Consider the following 19,402-nt stretch of genomic DNA (forward strand, 5'->3'; position numbering starts at 1 on the left):
GTGTGTGTGTGTGTGTGTGTGTGTGTGTGTGTGTGTGTGTGTGTGTGTGTGCGCGCGCGCGCTGAATGTCTGAGGTGGGATCTGAAACGAGGTCCTCCTGACCCCAGGGTCAGCGCTCTACTCACTGCACCACCTAGCCGCCCCCTCTTAACTTTTTTAAGACTGCCTGGTGGCAAGAAGGGCCCAGGTGAGATAACATAAATTCGTGATGGACCCAGACAGCATGGCAATGTGCAAATTTAGTATCTTGTGAATAGGAGCAAAGGGGATAGATAAGGTGACTTATCCAATATTGGAGGCCACCAAGGCATGTGGGGTGATACAACAAGGGACCAAAGTATTTGAAGATAGAAGGAATATGTGATGAAGTCTAGAATGAAGGAAAGTTTGTTCATTATAAAGCAGGAATTCCAGAAGGCACATTAGAAGGGGCAAGCAGATAGGGGGTGGGACACTGTGGCATAGGACTGGAGTAGATGGGGATTCCAGGGCAGACAGCAGGGATCAGAGAGGTTTTGCTCCATAGCAGTCAAAAATTCAATATCACAGAGATTGGGTAGGCATTTGCTAACCATTGGTGAATACATCCATATAAAAATTACTGGCTTGTAGGAAGTGATAATCATTTAATATCATTTGAACTTCAATAACAGCCAGACCCTGAACTAATCGACCATGTTATTAGGCCAACTAATGGCCTAACAGATATTCCTTTCTTTGTTCTCTAAGTAAACCCAGAATGCCCTTTCCTGTGTCAGCACTACACAGCCAGGTGAAGCTGACCAGAACATTCTTCTGCTAATGACTACCAAAGACAAGGCACCTTGACCAGATACTACCTTGAATAATGGGACTTTTCTTATCTTAATATTTTATGGACATATACTATGTTATGTTATGTTGATGGTAAAGGAAATACAGATATCCTGGGGTTATATTTTCAATTGACACTTTGTTAACTGTCTTATCTTGTTATGTTTGCAACCTATTCAATTAAGAAAATTCCCTTCTCATACTATGGTTAAACATATATGGAGAACATAAATTTGAGTGACACAGACATCCTAAGTTGGGATTGTTCTAAAACATATTAAAAGCTTCTCATTCTTTTACCAAACAGTCAGATTTTATCTAGCTCTGTGCATGCATGTGTTCTGCTAGCTTTAAGGGAATAAAGCAATATGAATTTATATATCACCTTCTTCTTGGTTTGGGCAGAAATCATGTCCTCTGCCAATATATAGGATAGTTATAAAATACTTTAAATTTTAATAAATAGTTATACATGTGACAGAATGTTGTACATGGTACATGAGAGATTAGTTCTTAAAATTTTTATATATCAGTGTTGTTAATTTGTTTTTTTTCACAAATTCAATTCACATAAGAAATTAAAGATCAGTTTGAAAAATGTGTAACAAATGACAGCAGTTATAAAGGTTAAAAAACCTATTGTTTTGAAATTTTATCATATAAGCTTTTAAATGCCATTTACAGTGTACTTCTTTCTTGTGTATATCTAAAGTTATCAAAGTTTAAAGTTACAATAAGAACTTTATAACAACACTGTACATATACATTTGCATGTCTGTGTCTACACAAATATATGCACAATAAGGTTTCATTATGAAAACTGCACTCAAAACACTATTTACAAAAGAAAGAAAAAGAAAATGGCACTCAAAGATCCATCCATTTTATTTTAAATCACCTGTTGTTATTTTACAATAATTTTAAAAGATTTGTACATGCAATGTTTCCATATAACTATGGTGTTCCCAGGACATAGAGAACACTATTATGAGGTAGTAAATTATGTTGTAACATGTGTTCTAGTCTCCTTTTTCTCTTTTCTTTCCACATCTATTTATAGCCTCCATTTTTGACTTATAAACAGCCCTATGATATTGCATCATATAACCATTGAACAATTTGTTCAGTCATTCCATTGCCACTAAAAATCTGTTTTCAATTCTCTAATATTACAAATAACATTGTCATAGACCCATTGTACATATACTTATTTCATTTTAGTAACATTTCTGGGTAGGTTAGACAGATGAATTCAAATCCTGCCTTAGGTACTTACTAGTTGTATGACCCTGGGCAAGTTGTTTAACTTCAGTCTGCTTCAGTTTCCTCCTATGTCAAATGTTGATAATACCTACGTTGCATGGTTATTATGAGGATCAACTGAGACACCACAGATAAAGTGCTTTGCAAACATAAAAGTGTCATATAAAATGTTTGTCATTGCTAGTTAAGTGTCCGAGGCAAATCAACAATTTACCTGTCGTTTATTTGTTGTTGTTCAGTCATTTTAGTTGTATCCAACTCTTCATGACCCCATTTTGGAGTTTTCTTGGCAAAGATACCAAAGTAGTTTTCCATTTGCTTCTCCAGCTCATTTTACAGATGAGGAACTGAGACAAACAGGGTTAAGTGACTGGTCCAGGGTTCCATAGCTAGTACATGTCTGAGCCTAATTTGAATTCATAAAGATGACTCTTCTTGACTCCAAGTCCAGTGCTCTCTCCACTGCCACCTCACCCATCTAGCTACACCTGTCATTTATAGTCTTAGAAAACTGCCTATGGTACTGTGAAAGATTAGGTACCCTTGGTCATACAACCTGTATTTGACTAAGGAGGACTTTGAACCTTGGTCATCCTCACTTTTGACTAAGACCTTGGATCTCCATCATGCTTACTTCAAAGCCCACCTTCCATTTGCCACTTCAGAGTGCCCTGGAGAAACTATTTCATTGTTTCAGAAATACAAACTATTTTATTGTTTCTAATAAAAATTGGCCTTCTGTCAGTCAGGCTCCATTACTAATTGTCCCGCTTTTCTTCCTTAAAAAAAAAAGTTAAGATAAGAGTACTTAACCTTAGAGAGCACTTCTCTTGATTATTAATCATCAGGGAATTAAGCCTAGAGATGCCTGACTTCCCTTACTGTAATTCTCTGCTATACCCAAAAGAGCAATAAATGCAAATTCTAACAGGAAGATGATATGGAATAAAGCAATCAGACATAAACATATCAAGGAGTTTTTTCCTTAATACTTTCCTTAGCCACATTTATGCTAAAGTAAAATGTTTCATAAGCACAGAAAAAGAGGTCTGACTTGGTACTCTTTTAACAAGCCAAATAATTGCTTCTCCTGGCAGATAAGACAGAGAGACAGATAAAAGATAGATACAAATAGACAAGATATAAACATAGATAGACAGACAGACAGGAGATATTGAGCTTGATAGAAAGAAAAATAGGTAGAGAGATTTGTTGTTCAGCCCTTTCTGTTGTGTCCAACTCTTCATAACCTCATTTGGTGTTTTCTTGGCAAAGATACTGGAGTGGTTTTCCATTACCTTCTCCAGCTCATTTTACAAATGAGGAACCGAGGTGACTTGTTCAGTGTTGCACAGCTAGTTAAGTGTGAGGTTGAACTTGGGTCTTCTCAGCATTCTATCCATTGCACCACCTAGACAGACTTGCCCAAATATTTCTAAACAGTTTCTCTTGTTTGATGGGCAGTTTTTGTTTCCTTTAGGGCTTCTTTTATTCATAGCTCTAATTTGTGAATTAGATGTGTTTGCTTATAAGGTCCTCCCCCACCCCCCCCCCCCCAAAGCCTCTCCAAATTAGCAATGATCCAGCTTCTGCTTGAAGACCTCTTCTGATGAAGAATTCACATTCTGGGAAGGTAACCTTTTCTTTGAGATAGCTCTAATTAGGCTTTGTAACTCCTCTGTAACTCCTGCCTATTGGTCCTAAGTATTTGCCTTCTGTGGCCAAGTAAAATGAGGTTATTTAACCCCTCATCCACATGGAAACCTTGCAAAAATTTGAGAACACTGATCTTGTCCCTCCTATATCCTTTCTTCTCCAGAGTAACTCCCACTCCCTCCAATTTTTTCAGCTGAATGATGTATGGATGACACAGTTTCTCTTACCCTTACTTCTTTTCTCTTCCCCACAAAACCTATATATGCTACCACAAAAATTGAGCATGGTTACAAAATAAGTATCTGTGGCAGGTATTCAAGTTCAGAACTTACAGCACCATAGGTTTGGAGCTGGAAGGGAGCTGGAAGGGACCTGGAGGTCCATCAAGCCCAACTCACTCATTTCACAGAGAAGGATACTGAGACTGAGAGATTAGCTGACTTGCCCAGGGTCATACAGGTCCAAGAATGTCTTCTTAACTCCAAGTTCAACATTCTATCCACTACACCATGATGCCTCTCAGATGCTGGATGATCTCTTGGATGGAGAGATAATGAAAAGGGAAAAATCAAAAGAAGCTTACTCCTGATTAGATTAGCTCAAATTTAAAGGAATTCAGTGAAATGGTAATAAAATAAATAAAACATTTCTCCCATAAAATCATGGCTCTCTCCCACAAGGATCCACATCAGGGAGAAGAGTGGATACCCCTAGATAAATAACCTGATAGGACACAAACACAGGGGACCCCTTGTGGCCCAGGAATGCATGTGGAGGGGCACACACATTAAGAATTCATGACCAAGGCAAACTTGTGGAAGGGCAACTCACCCTTTTCAGTGATGTCATCTTGCTGCTCCCACAGGACCCACTCCCCACCAGAGCATGGTGTGTCATAGATCAGGCAAACCATTGAGGGACTCATCTCTGCTAGGGAGTGATCTGCTATATGGTTAGAAAGCTTCTACGTTTCAGCTAGAGGCCTCACATAAGGGACTGTTCCCTAAAAGAGTGGCCTCTCAGCTTTTTTGCCTGAGAGCACAGAGGTTTATTAGAGTTTCTTTTCCAATGAGATAACCTGGTCATTCTCATAGCCAAACCAAATCACTCTGGCTCAGTGATTGGCCAACAATAGGTCCCAGACCAAGCCATACCTGGGTCATGGTTTGGGATCAGATTGCTCAGAGTGAATATAAGTAGGATCAGTTTCTGGTTTTGGCCAGAAACCCTGAGGGTCTCCCCCTCCCAGATAGATTTCTTTTTTTGACTGGGTAGGGCAGAAGATGCCATTCTTTGTCTCATTTCTTACTTAGGCTTAAATCACTGAATAGGCGTTGCCTCGGTCAAAACTGAGACCAGGAAAAGACCTCATTAGAAAGGTCAAGGTTTCCCACTGCATTCTGAGCCATCTTCAGTCATCCTTATCTATATCTTGCCGCTAGTCCCAGGTGACTCTGGAGGAGAAAGTGAGGCTGGTGACTTTGCACATCCTTCCCTCACTTAAATGTAATCCACTTGCAAGCCATGGCATCACCTTCCTGATGCCATGGTCCTCTTCGAGAATGAAGGATAAACAACCTCTTGAGAACAGAAAAACCCAGTCATTTTATCCCTCAGAGTGGAGTCTATCAATTCCAAAGATTAGCTGTATGGGACTATTCTTTCTAGAAGCAAAGTCTTACCTTCAGGGGACAAGCACTTTTGGAATACAGAACAGCCAGCTATGTAGAGTCCATAGATATTATATAGGTCTTCCTCTTTGCTCACCTGAAGCAACTTATCTGCCTCAATTCTTTATCTGACTCAAGGTTTTGAAGTCTCCATTTACTCTCACTGATTCCTGACTGCCAACATTCAGCCCTTCAAAAGTCACTTTAGAGGCAAAAAACAGTCCAGGGATGCCTGAATCAGGGATCCTGTGGTTCTACCATTTAAATGGGAAAAAAGGAGGGAGGGGGAGGGGCAGGGAAACAAAAACAAAAAAGAGCAGAGACACACAGCATGGCATCATTTCCCACCTCAATTTTGGCTTCCAAATTTCTTCCCATATCATGTATACATGACTGGCAACAAACCTAAGCTTGGAGTAGTTCTACATCAGAGTATGAAGGAATGTTAGAAGTCCTAGTTTGACATGTTTGAACCTCTACTATTACTCACCTCACGCAAAATGTTGGAAAGGAGCCTAGAGAAGTCTAGTGGCTCTAGGGGTGGCAGTGATCAAACACCTATGGTATATGGAGCTCTGTGCTGGATACTATAAAGAGACCAAAAAATACATATGGTCCTTCCTTTCAGGAAGTTTAATCTAAAAAGATCCTCAAAGAGCCGTGATTTCACAGATGTGAGAACAATCTCTCTAAAATAGAGTAGTATCTCAGGGATTCATGCAAGGCTGAAAGGATAGGTTACCTCCCAAGTCAGTGTCAGGGGTGCATTTGAATCTAGGTCCAGCACTCCATGCTCAGTGCTGTATCCACTATCACACAAGAAGGGTCAGGCAAAGTGAGGGCAATAATACATTCAGAATTCACTTTTTATATAGTACTTTAACACAATGTGCATTAGAGGTATATAAAATAAAGTACTACATGAAGTCTGAAGGTCATTACTAACAGGAATGATCAAGGAAAATTTCCATTTTACTTCCTAATTAGATGGAAAAAGACTGGGTGGTTCTGGTGTTCCCATTAGAGAAGCTAAAGAAGCTCAAAAACACTTGACTATGGAAGGATTGATTCCGTGTTGTAAAAAAAAAAAATCTAAAGAGGCAGAGGATAAAATCTGACAGCCTCTGGCTTCCTGAATCTGTTCTCTGGTTTCTTTTGGTTACTTTCTTGTTCTATTGTAGCAGTTCCCAAAAAGAGGCAGGGGTAGAGAAAGGGGGAGAAGGAAAGGTAGTAGTGCAGCACACATTTCCAGGGACCAAAACTATTTTCAAAATAATACTAAACCATTTTAATTTCTAATACAGTACATATGAATAGATATATAACCCATAAACAAAAATTCTTTGGGTGATCTTCAATCACTTTTAATATAAAGTGGTTGTAAAACCAAAGTTTGAAAACCACTACTCTACTGATAATGACGGACTGTACCAGAAAATAAGTGGGGATTTCAGGAATGGGATGAAGGGAAGATACATTCAGTCCTGTGCTATCTACATTTTTATCAATGACTTGGCATAGATAACATATTTATTACATCTTCAGGGTTATGATCCAAAAAATATTTCAATAGCTTAAAACAACATCTGAATCTATGATAAAATTCTATCAAGCTAAATTTAAGACCTTATATTTGGGTTAAAAAAAATCAACTACCCAAATGCAGAATGGTGAAGGATAGTCCAGGATGGTGGGTAAGCACTAGTTTTCATGAGACCTATAAATTTTAGTGTACTACTGGATCAAAATGAGGCAACATGATGTGGCAGTCAAAAAAAAAAACCCAAGTATTTTCATGGACTGCATAATTAAAGGCATAGACTACATAATTAAAGGCATAAAATATTTATTAAGTACTATGTACCAGGCACTGTTTGATATGCTTGGGATACAAATACAAGCAAGCAAAGGTAGTCTCTGACCTCAAAGAGATAACATTTAATGGAAGAAGACAATTTATAAAGGGAAGCTAGAAAGTAGAAAGGGTATGGAGGGTGGAGGGTTGCTGAGAAGTGGCACGGAGGCTTGGTTCCTGGCAAGATAAAGGTAAAAACTCACCTGTCAGAGCTGGAAGACCCAGGGGTTGAATCCAACATTGCATTGGAAAGTTGGTAGTTGATGAAGATGATGGCCAGGAAGTGGACTGGGGGTTGGCTCCAGGCCAGATAAAGCAAAAGCTCACCTATCTGAGCCATCAGCTGGCATAGTGGGAAGGGCACTGGACTTGGAGTCAGGAAACCTGGGCTCAAAGCCAGACACCAAAAATTACCAGCTGTGCCATTAGCAAGTCACTTAACTTCTGAGCCTATCATCTGTAAAATGGGAATACCTGTAGTTTTTATATACTTTATACACACGGATGTTTATACATAGATTTTATATGTGTGTATGTATATACACATATATATACACACAACTACATGCATGTATATACATATATGTGTGTGTATATATATATACACATGCTGTCCAAATTCTTCCATAATACAAATAATAATAGTGGACACACTGATCTTTACAAAGTGCTTTATATGATATGAAAATTTGGAAAAGTAAAATTACACTTACACTTAAATTCCTAGAGAGTAGAAATAATCTTTTAATTACTATACAGTGCTGGAATTATTGATTAAATAATAACTAAGTTTTTAAAAGTATATGACATTTCAGGGTTTATCTAATAAACAATAAGTTAAATTATTAACCTTAACTTTCAATTAACTGCTGTATGCAACTGAAATAAAAAGGCAGGCCTCATCTTTCATGTGAAACTTCTTGAATTCAGTGGCAAGGTAACAAAACTTTTTTCTGGCAAAGTCTTATAACAAAAAACACATGAAAGAAATGTCTCAGTTTGTGTAAACAAAAATGGTCCAAACTTTTGAAGGAATGTGATTTTACAAAAAGTTTATTTTTTTTATATGTAAACGGAAACACAGTATATTCTGAGACCCAAAAACTGTTCACTAAACAAGATCTTAAAATCTGATGATTTTAGGACTAAGTTCTCTCAAGTGCTTATCAAACAGACAAGCAAAGTATAGTTCCCGTAACAAAAACAAAAACAAAAAAACCTCTACATATCCACTGAGCACTTAAATGCTAAAAATAAAAAAGCAGTGAAGTGACTCAGGCAGTGAAGGAAGGGCTGGGAAACCCCTCCTCACTCTCAAAAGTGTATTTCAATAAAATTTGTAATCACTTTGTCTTATGCACTGATAAAACTTTTTTGGGAAAAAAAGGGAGATATACATGAGCATCACTAGGATCTTTTAAATGTTAAAAAAATACCCTTGGAGCGATTTAATACTTCCTGAGTAATTTTTTAGCCACATCAAACATGATTTCATGAAAATTCTTCATCTTTAGAATAAATCTACTGATGTATATGTATGAATATACAGTGTAATTCAATGCAGGTAAACTCAAAGAAACTATAGAACTCATTTAAGTTCTATCAAAAGTTAAACCAATATGATTTATCCTCAAATTTTGTAAGGATATTTGCTCGAATACTATTTTCAGTAAATTGGATCATTGAAAAGTACTATTTTCCAGTTTAATAACAAAATACAGATAGCCATTTTGGACTATCAACTTTGATGTATATTCTACCACACACACACCAAAATAGGATTTACTACCAAGACAATTGTGTTACACTACAAAAAGTTACAAATAATTAAAATATTTTCTTTATAATACAACCAAATTTTACAATCCACCCCTTTTCCTAAACTTACTACAATGATTAGGAGTTGTGGCACTTTGTTTTCTGCAAAAGAAACCCTTTCCTCTTCATAAAACCCTGAGGTGAAAGGTTGTTAATATAATAAAACTGGAACCACTATTTTTTTCTCTCTGTATTATACTGCAGGTAAGTTAAAAAAATTTAAAAAGGAAATGTAACAACTTTCAGAGCTGTTTTCTACAGTTTTTCAAAGAAGTCATTTCCACATCAACATAGTCAAAAGGGTCTAGTCTGACCCTTTATAAAAAAAAGTTCATCTTAATACTTATTAGTGCCGAGATGGGCGCCATTTTCCATCCCTACTGTTTTCTCTTCTGCTATCATAGTCATGGCTCCAACCATCATGGATCCTATCTTCATAGTAGGAATCATCTCTGTTTGCTCTATAATGATGATCAGATCCATGATCACCATAACGCTGCTCACGGCTATACAGCCTATCTGACTGGTAGGGATGGGAGTTCTGCCTGGTTTTCCTCTGTGACATTGGCGTATCCTGGCACCACTGGGAGTTTGAAGAAAGGTTAAATGAATGACCATGCTGCTGCCCTGAGGGTGTAAAACTAGGCTGATCCAAGTGCTGAGGTACAAACTTCCCACTGAATGATCCCTGCTGCTGCCACAGAACGTTGTTCATCTGAGGGGACAAAAATTTAAAAAGAGAGAAAAAATAAAATAAAAAAAGATTATATTAAAAGACATGATAAATCACTCATCACAATAGAATAAGAAAGTCTGCACAAAATACCTGCCAAAACAGATTTTAGGTTATGGTCCTAATTAAAATAATCTATTTAATAAATGTTTGACTGCTAATTACGTATAAGGCACTGACAAAAATAAAAGGATGGCTAAGAAAGAACCTGTCCAAAAGGAGCTTATAAAGTGTCAAGGGGGAATTAAGACATGCATACAAATATAACACAACATAAAATTGAGTAGTCTAAGTGTAAAAAAAAGATTACTTCTCACTGAGGACATCAAGGAAGTTAAGTGGCATTGAGAATATTTATGTACATGTCTTAGACTGGAGACAGACTATAAAGGAGACAATGCCAAGATAAGTAGCTGAGACCATAGACTCCAGGTAAAGGCACTATAAATTGTTCTTTAATACATCAATAATATGCAAGATGGATTGACTTTACCATCAGCTATGATGCTACTACATACAGCAGGTATAAGATAATAAAAGCCAAAACCAAATGGTGAGAATATAAAGGAAGGAATGGATATGAGAACTCTCTTGAAGGAAAAATCGACAGAATGTGATAAATGGTTAGATAAAGAAAGCAAAGTGCATGGAAGAAGAAAGGAGGAACCTAAGCTTTCAAACCTGGGTGACAGAGAATGGTAATACTATTAAGAAAAACAAAAATGTAAGAAGTGGCACAGAAGTCACAGTTGCTATGAATTAACTATAGTTAATTATGTTAAATAAATAAATGCAGTTCTGCTCTTAACATATGTGTATGTATATATGTATATGTATATCTATATGTATATTGATGATTTGCCTAAATGTCAAATGGAATTTATGAAATCTAACTTTTAAAACAAAGTCTTAAAAACTCTCCAACTTGAGAAAACACATGAATACAATATTCATGATAAAATTTTTGTGAACATTTAAACTACCACCATTTTGTGGATTAACAAAATTAAGATTATAAAAACAGCTCACCACAGCCTGTCTTTGAAGATTATCTGGAGATGAAAAAGACCTCTGTAGCATTTGTGCAGAATTATATCCAGATGTCAAGTTATCCATATTCCTTTCGTATCTACTCAAAAAAGAATTCATCATTATATACAAAGGAGCAATATACACAAGACTTTGATTTTTGAAGCTGTAACCCATTATTCCCAAGCTTCCTATATTAGGTGATTTGTGATCTCAATGTGATCTCCCACTCATGACACAGATTATAACTTATCCATGCCTTTTCAGTTTGTGAGATTCCTATTTCTTCTCATAAAAGTGGGAGAAGGGTGTTTACCCACCATGTTTCAGGCCTTCCAGATTTCTTGACAGTGGGCTGTCCCTTTTGCTACATGCAATATATAACTTAAATATATAAATTATCAATTCAAGGGGTAGGGTGGGTTAACAATTTAAACAGCTGATGTCACCAAACATATCAACCAACTTTCTAAAACATCCTTCTGAACCACCCAATAAAATTCAGAGAAAATAACTAATGCATACTTACAAGTAGGGTACATGTGACCTCTGACCTGCCAAGATTCCAATGTAGAGTGGAGACCATGAATGTTACACTCACCTGCCATCTCCAGCATGGAACTATTCCCACCCACTGCTCCTCTGTTCAATCTGAAACCCTATGGCTAAGAAACTTCCACCATCTGTTACTTTCCCAATTGCCCACTGCCCAAAAATAAACCAATCCCCTCCTCCCATTAACTAATTCCCAAACTCCCCAATTCTCTCACCCATGGCCCAGTGCTATTCAGCTCACTCCTTTCACTGTGCCCTCTAGAATCCCTGATCCAGAATTAGCAAACCTCTCTCCATTCCAGACCTCTTCCTTTCATGCTCTTCTGGAATTCAGAGACCTGGCTTCCTGCAGATGACACTATAACCCTATTCACCTTCTCTAGCAATGGCAATACCTTCTCTCAAAACACCTCTAGACACAGCTATCTTGGGAGTCTGAATATAACTTTGGTTTCTTGCTGCCACTTCTAAACTATCCATTTGCCATCATCACTCAGCAACCTCTCTTCCTCTGAAGTTCATCCTACCCAAAAGTATCACCCAATTCAGGTCCCAGTGGTTGTTCTCTACAGAACTGTAGAGGTCATTCTCCCTCCTTTCTTTAGGTTTAGTACCTGGCTCACAAATCTTCCTTTTAAACTAAAGCAATTTGATGTACATGTTAATGTTCACTCAAATACCCTGACCTTCTAGTTCCTCAATCTCTTCAACTCCTCCCTTCTACCTCAAGTCTTATCCTTGTTTTCATCATCAGACCCAGAAGTATTCCACTTCAATATTAAACCAAATAATCAATTAAAACTCTGAAACTCCTTTCTGATCACAACTTTCCACCTCTCTCTCTCTCTCCCTATGTCTTTTTTTTTTTTTATTTTAAGCAATCGAGGTTAAGTAACTTGCTCAAGGTTACACAGTCAGTTATTTCTGGGTGTGGTGCTGAGTGTCTGAGCCCGGGATTCGATCTCCAGGTCGTCCCAACACTGGAGCCGGTGCTCTTACTCGCTGAGCCACCTGGCCACCCCTAAGCAATTGGGGTTAAGTAACTTGCTCAAGGTTACACGGCCAGGTGTTTCTGGGTGGGTGCTAAGTGTCCGAGCCCGGGATTCGATCTCCAGGTCTTCTCAACACTGGAGCCGGTGCTCTTACTTGCTGTGCTACCTGGCCGCCCCCCCCTATGTCTTTTTACCCCTTCTGAACATATTCTGTATCTTCACTAGGCTCTCTAATCCCTATGTCTTTTAATATTTTAGGCTATCACTCTGATGACTTCACTTCACTCATTTGAAATATAGACCCAATTCAACTTTGTTGCCCCCTCTTGTCTAATCATCACTCAGGCCTAGCCAACCCCAAACTTGAATTATTCCTGACACCCCACCTCCTATCCTAGTACTCAGGAGCTGCAAAAAGAAGCTTAAGAAAGGAAGTCAAGTAACCAAGTTTACCGGAACCACTACAAATTATGTCACCTATTTTCAACTGGGTCCTCACTGAAGCAAGACAATACTTTTAATCCTAACTAAATGAATCTCTATCATGCTCTTTTTAGAGACTATTCTGTCTCTTCAGCATGGATTAGTAGAAATGGCATTGGACTTGGATCAGGAAGCTAAATCCCTCTCCAGACACTCACTAGCTTTGGCCCTGTGACTTTACTATTCTATGACTCAATCTCCCTATCTATAAAATAAAGGTGGAGTGGTATGGTTTGGACTAGAAGTCCTCTCAGGTCCCTTCCAGCTCTAAACCTAGTCTCCTCTTCTTCCCCTAAACCTCTCAGCAGATGACCTTGCCTTATCCTCTAGAAGGCAGCAAGATAATATAGTGGATAGAGCAATGGAACTGGAGCCAGGAAGCCACTGGTTCAGATCCCACTTCACTTACTAGCTAGGCAGTTAAGAGACAATGGGCAAGTCACTTGAGCTCTGTCTGTTTCAGTTTCCTCAACTATAAAATGAAGATAATAATAGCACATACCTCCCTGGGTTGTCATTAGGATAAAAATGAGATATCTGTAAAGCTTATAGAGCTATATATACATCGTTAGATCTTCATCGCTATTATTTAGAATGGAGGGCAAAAGCCATGCACTTACCTTTCTCTACATCCCCAAATCCCTAGATCTGACTCACCCCCATTCTTACTTTTTATTCTGAATTAAACACAAAAAAATTCTATTTTCATAAACAGAACACAAAATATTCTATTAAAAAAAACCATTGAATCTCCATTTTGTACCAATTGCTTCCTTGAAAAAGTCTATCACTCCACTTACTACTTTCAAAACAGTCCTTGTTACTTTCTACTTTAAGAAATGTTTCAATAGCCTTCTTTATCATTACAAATGCTACTTCCCCTCAATCTCTCAACCCCCCCCAATAAAAACCAAGAAAGAAAAAAACCCTTGTAACAAATAAACACAGCCAAGCAAAACAAATAATCATAGGCCAGCAAATCAATGATCTCTTAACAGCAAAATCTAAAGGCCTTTTCTCAGTCCTTATACATCACCATTCTGCTGTATTTAACACTGCTGACCCTCTCCTCTTTTGGATATTCTCTCTTCTCTGGATTTTTTTTGGCATTGCTCTCCTATGGTTTTCCTCCTGTGTGACCACTTCTTTACCTCCTTTGCGGGATCATCTTCCATCTCATACCTCTAAAGTTCTGTCCTGGCCCTTTTCTTTCTTTTCACCCTCTCACTGGGTACCCTCATCAGGTCCCACAGGCTTATTATCTCTATGCAAATGAGATCTACAGATTAAGATTTAGGCTCCCTATTAAGCTTCAGTCTCATATCACCAAATATCTATTGGATATTGCCAACTGGATATCTATAGGCACCTCAAACTCATCTTTTCCCCCAAGCCTACCCCCTCTTCCAAACTTCCCTATTTCTAGCAAGGAAAATCATTATTCTTCTAATCCTAGCTTTTTAGATATTTTTAGCTTTGTAAAGTTACTTGATGTGAGGAATATAACCTGATTTACTTGAAAAACTCTGTAACTTAAAAATGTTCACAACCACAGCATTATTCTTTATTCCTAGCTCCACATATGCAATCAGCTGCCGAAGTCTTGTCAATTCTATCCCCAACACTTCTATTCATTCACAAGGCCATCACTGTAGTTCAGCCTCGTTTCATCTCTTCCTGCATGGACCACTGCAATAACCTATTTGGTCTCCCTACCTCAAAGCTCTCCCTTCTCCAACTCATCCTCCACAGTTGTCATTGTGATTTGTCTCAAGGGTAGTTCTGAGCACATCACTCACCTTTATGATAAATCCTAGTGGTTTCCTATAGCCTCTAACATAAAATGTAAATGTCTTTGTTTGGCAGTAATCATAACCTGGCCCCCACCTGCACATCTTTAGTGTACCTTCCTCTGCTTCATGCAGGAGTTAAACCAACCTCTTTGCTGCTCCTCCTAAATAACTCTCTCTCTCTCCGGGCATGTGGGCTAACCACCTCCAGAATTTCTGGGCTGCCTCTATTCATTCTCTCCATATCTGTACCTCTTAAAACTTACTTTCATTCAGATTCAGTTTAAGTCCCACCCTCCTACATAAAGCTTTTCCTGGTATATCGCTAATTCCTAGGGTCTTCCTTCATGAAGCTTTTCCTGGTATATCCCTAATACCTAAGGTCTTCATGAAGCTATTCCTGGTATATCCCTAATTCCTAGGGTCTTCCCTCCCAAAGTTACCTCATATATTTATGTAAGTTTCTCAGAGACTTTCCCTTTTTTTTCATATCTCCAGCACCTAGTACATAATTAATGCTGGTTGACTGATAATTGTTGCAGTATGATAGTAACACATAGTGTTTTGCAGACCTTAAGAAACTTTATAAATATAAGCTGTTACTAGATCTTCAACCTTTATTACACTTAAGCTTCAGTATGATACAATTTAATATAAAACTTAATTTGGCATTAAATATTTGATTCATAGCACAGGTGCTACCCAAGGATATTTAATTCCTTAAGTAGCAAATAGACCTAATTATAAGGCAGTCTGACAGTATGGATTCCAAGAAAAATATTCTAATAAGCCCAATATTCCCTAAGATAAACCAATTTATCATTTATTCTACAGACATTTACCTTCTACATGTAAGAAATTATGCTAGGTAGTGCGGAAGAGACTAAGATGAATAAGATTTAGTTACTACTATTACAATCTAATGTTAAACATGTGACTGGCTACTGAAGAAGGTTCTTGGGGGAAGGGAGGAGGGCCAAAACAAAAAACAGAAAACCAATGTTATTAACCAGAACTGGTAGTTCTTACCTGCTAGAAGCTGAAGTGGACTGTGGGATGCTAGATGGACTTGCATTCCCAAGATTATGCTGGGAATATGATGAACTAACCTCCTGAGAAGCATGACTACTTCCTGAAGAAAACATATTTGAAATTTGTTTTTTTTTCAAGGTCATCCAACTTCAAAAAGTTAAGTTTGGTATAACCTTAATATCTCAGACACTAGAAGTAATTTGCATTTCAATATTCTACTCTACTATTTCATCAGAGTAAGAAATAGGTTAACCAAACAAAATGTTTACATATAACACTAATACCCAGTGGGTAAAGATGCAATCAAACTGCAATATTCCAATTGCCAAAGCAGACATAAGAGCAATTAGCTAAAAGTTCTTCCTTACTAGCTCCAGCAATTATAATTTGTAAAAACAAACTGTGGAAAGAAACAAAGCCCAAAAAGAGTAATTTCCCAAAGATGATTCTTTCCTTACAAAAAAAAAAAAAGACATGCAACCACTCAAAGTTAAGAGAACTTAAATAAAAATTCAGATTTCCTAATAAAAGAGGTATTCATGTTTTCCTGCACCAGCTGGTAGAAAAAGTAGCATGCAAAATACCAACATGAAATCTGGGTGACCTAAATGAGCAAATTACAAAGAAAAATGAACAATATGAAAAAGCAGTTCCAAGAGAACACAATTAAAGCTTTGCATTGACTCAAGAATAAAAGGAAAAGAGCACACAAATCAATTTAGGCATTGTCATTGTCTTCACTGAAGCCCTAGATTAATGTCCTATCACAGATCAGAAATGCACAGGGATAACTGAAAACTCTGCCTTGAGTAGGTTTCCTCATGCTAAAAAGTGAGTTAGACTAGATGCTCTTTGAGGTTCCTTCCAGTTCTAACTTTATGCAGAAATGATCTCAATGAGAACTATAAAATGGGAAGGGTTCAAATACAGGCAGGGAGTTATCTTACACCCGGATTGGAGGAATTCTACACACCTATATATATAATCTAAACTAGATGTGTAGAAACTCATCATCACATGATGGGCACTCAAAACAAAAACTAAGGTCTGGAAGGACTATATATAGGGGTAGGTTAACAGAAATATCAGTCAAGGCTGACTATTAAAGTTTTTTTGACACTTCTCTGTTCATTTTCATTCTTAGCTAAAGGGAAATTCTACTCTTTAGGAACATTCTTAAAGAAAAGGTCTAAATTGAGTTTCTAGGATTACAGATAATAGCAATCATCTGTACTGTCACTGTCCCTCATTACTTAGGAATTCTAAACTTCACTACTGTAAAGTTGAGATGAATTTTTTTTATTCTGCCTAAAAATAGATTCTTTAAAATTCAACATATACCTGATCTGAACTGAATTTTGATGGGCCTTCCAAAAAGTTTTATTCCATTAAGTAGATTCATTCCATAAGGAACAGATTCTTCATGTTTGAAATTCACAAATGCAAACTGCTTTGGTTTACCATCTTTATCCTTTGGAATTTTAACTTTTATTACAGGACCTGCCTGCAAATAAAAAAATAAAATAAAATAAAAATAAAGTTAAAGTTAAATGAAGCAACTTCTGAAAAATGTTCTGTTTGTAAAGAACAAAAATAAAGCAAATTTTAAAAATGGAACAAAATGCAAGTAATCACTTCTAGCGGGGCTTAAAAAATATATATAGCACATGCATTTCAATTTAGGTGAGAACTCATGATTATTAGTACAAAGAAACCTAATTCATTTGGAGGGGCTCACACAGAGAGCCATCAATGCATTATTGCTTACTCCACGTGTTGCTGCTAGGGGAAAGCACAGTTTGCCTCCGAAGAGGTTTAAATATCCAGTACCTCAAAGCAATATAGTGAAAAAATATTGGATTCGTAGTCAGAGGGCCTGGATTGGAATCCCAGCTCTGCTGCTTACTACCTGTGTGAATGAACCTCTTAGTCACTTAACCTCTCTAAGCCTGTTTCCTCATCTGTAAAAATGAAGGTGTTGGACTCTAGATTCCTCTAATACCCCTTTTCTTTAAGTTAATGATCCTCGGAATGCAAAGCATAGTTAAGTTTCCAGACAAGGCAATTAAGTGATGTGATTTCCAAATAAAATGTCTACGCTGGCACCTGATAGTCCAAACACTATTAATGGGCATCAGATATGCCAAAGATCACAGGTTGTAACCTCCCATTGCGGGGAAAGGGTTTTGGCTAGGTGTAATAAAACCTGCATCTGTGTGCCCACCACAAAGCACCTTCCTCACAACCACTCATATTATTACCCCCATTTTACTGATGAGGAAACTAAGGTTAGGAGAACTGCCCACAATTACACTGCTTAAGAAGCACCTGGGTTAAAATCCAAACCTAGGCCTCTCAGGACTTCATGCCCAGTGCTCTCTTCCCCACTCCACCACGAGCCTCTCCCGAGGAGCAAGCAAACCAAGTGAGAAGTGAAGCTGCTACCGAACGAGGAAAACTTTTTTTAAAAAGCCAAATCTTGGTGGTTAACAGGTGGACAAAGCCCCAAAAACCCGGGACGGTAATGACCTATGGGGGGGTGGGGGGACCTTTTCCGCCGGGATCAAAGTTCGTGGTCCCTCTTGCTCCTTAAAACAGCGGCTCTCGGCCTAGCCTAGCCATCCCCCCGACACCTTGCACAATTCCCAGGAACTCCACTCTTTAGGAAGCTACTCTCATCCCTCAGAAATCAAGCGCAAGACTTCTTTCTGGCTCCAGGCCAAGACACCCCGACCCCCAGGTCAAAAGGCTTCCAGTACGCACGCGCGAAGGCGGCGCCAGCAAAGACCGTAGGGCTGAGGCCTCGGAGGGCGAGGGGCGGGGAAAGCGAAAGAGAGCGGGGGAAAGCTGATCCCAGCCCCTTACCTGGTGGAAAAGCTCGAAGAGAAGCTCCTCCGTCACTTTGACGTCGAGGTTGCCCACAAAGAGAGTCCGATCCGCTTCGGCAGTGGCGGCGCCCATCTCAGCTGCGGCAGGCCCCGCTGCTAGGATAGAATCGCTGTCGCCGGATGGACTGCGCACGCCCGAAAAGTTGTTCCTCCGACTTTCCCCCTCCCGCTCCGACAAAGACCACGCCCCCTGTCTCCGACTCATAGCGACATACGTCAGGATGCGAGTGCGCATGCTCCCTACTCGAACCTTTCCCTTACGGGAAATTCTCGAGGAACCGGCACTTTTAACCATGGCAACGTGGTCGGTTACAGAGGCCTAGCTTAGCTGCTTGGAGTCCAGAGCCTGCGGGCGGCCGAGAGGGCGAAGCAACGCGACCTAGTCCCTTCCCTGGGAACACCGTAATTAGAAGATGGCCCTGCCCTTGCAATTACAACTCCACAGCGACCGAGGCGAAGGATGTGCAGCCAGCAAACAGTTCCACAGAGCCTCAGGACAAGGCGCGCGGCCTTTGGGGCTGGTGTCTGGGGATAACGTCCCCAGGCCCAGGCCCAAGAGGAATTCCCCCAAGGTCGGCCGGCGGCGGGCCGCCCTGGGGGGGGGGGGGGGGGAAGCACAGTCGGCTGGGAGGAAAGCCGAGCCCTTCCCTTCCTTTATAAAGGGAGGAGAGTGGAAGGAAAGGTGCCTGCCCAGCTCCTCAGGTTTGCACCTTACCCGCCTAGGTGGCCCAAGTGAGAAGGCGCCGCTGCTCCCCCAGCCGCCGGAAGTATGCCTATGCCGCCGCTGGCCGCGCGAGGCCCCAGAGCCCTATGTCCGCCTCCCGG

At 39.2% G+C, this 19,402-nt stretch overlaps 1 protein-coding gene across 2 annotated transcripts; it reads right to left on the minus strand.

Moving 5' to 3' along the window:
• Window positions 1-8,292: 8,292 nt before the first annotated feature.
• On the minus strand, window positions 8,293-18,887 carry RBM7 (RNA binding motif protein 7). Of its 2 annotated transcripts, none has more exons than XM_069080311.1 (5): window positions 18,555-18,887; window positions 17,031-17,193; window positions 15,687-15,789; window positions 10,838-10,937; window positions 8,293-9,790 (listed from the first exon to the last, which is right to left on the minus strand). In XM_069080311.1, exons 1-5 carry the CDS (start codon window positions 18,870-18,872, stop codon window positions 9,422-9,424), a joined length of 1,053 nt encoding a protein of 350 aa, XP_068936412.1. In that variant the 5' UTR covers window positions 18,873-18,887; the 3' UTR covers window positions 8,293-9,421. The 2 variants fall into 2 exon arrangements, with proteins under 2 accessions (XP_068936412.1, XP_068936413.1); XM_069080312.1 differs by lacking the exon at window positions 18,555-18,887 and adding an exon at window positions 18,239-18,428.
• Window positions 18,888-19,402: the final 515 nt, after the last annotated feature.

Source organism: Petaurus breviceps, unplaced genomic scaffold (genome assembly GCF_028583685.1).
Source record: "Petaurus breviceps papuanus isolate PSGF00001 unplaced genomic scaffold, PetGlider_PUasm1.0 91133, whole genome shotgun sequence".
Lineage (NCBI taxonomy): Eukaryota > Metazoa > Chordata > Mammalia > Diprotodontia > Petauridae > Petaurus > Petaurus breviceps.

Coding starts and splice junctions, on each gene's coding strand:
- RBM7 (XM_069080311.1), bottom strand. CDS start 18,872: ATGGTTAAAAGTGCCGGTTCCTCGAGAATTTCCCGTAAGGGAAAGGTT. Junction 17,194..18,554: donor TCTTCGAGCTTTTCCACCAG/GTAAGGGGCTGG, acceptor TTTTATTTGCAG/GCAGGTCCTGTAATAAAAGT. Junction 9,791..10,837: donor ATCTTCAAAGACAGGCTGTG/GTGAGCTGTTTT, acceptor TTGTCCCCTCAG/ATGAACAACGTTCTGTGGCA.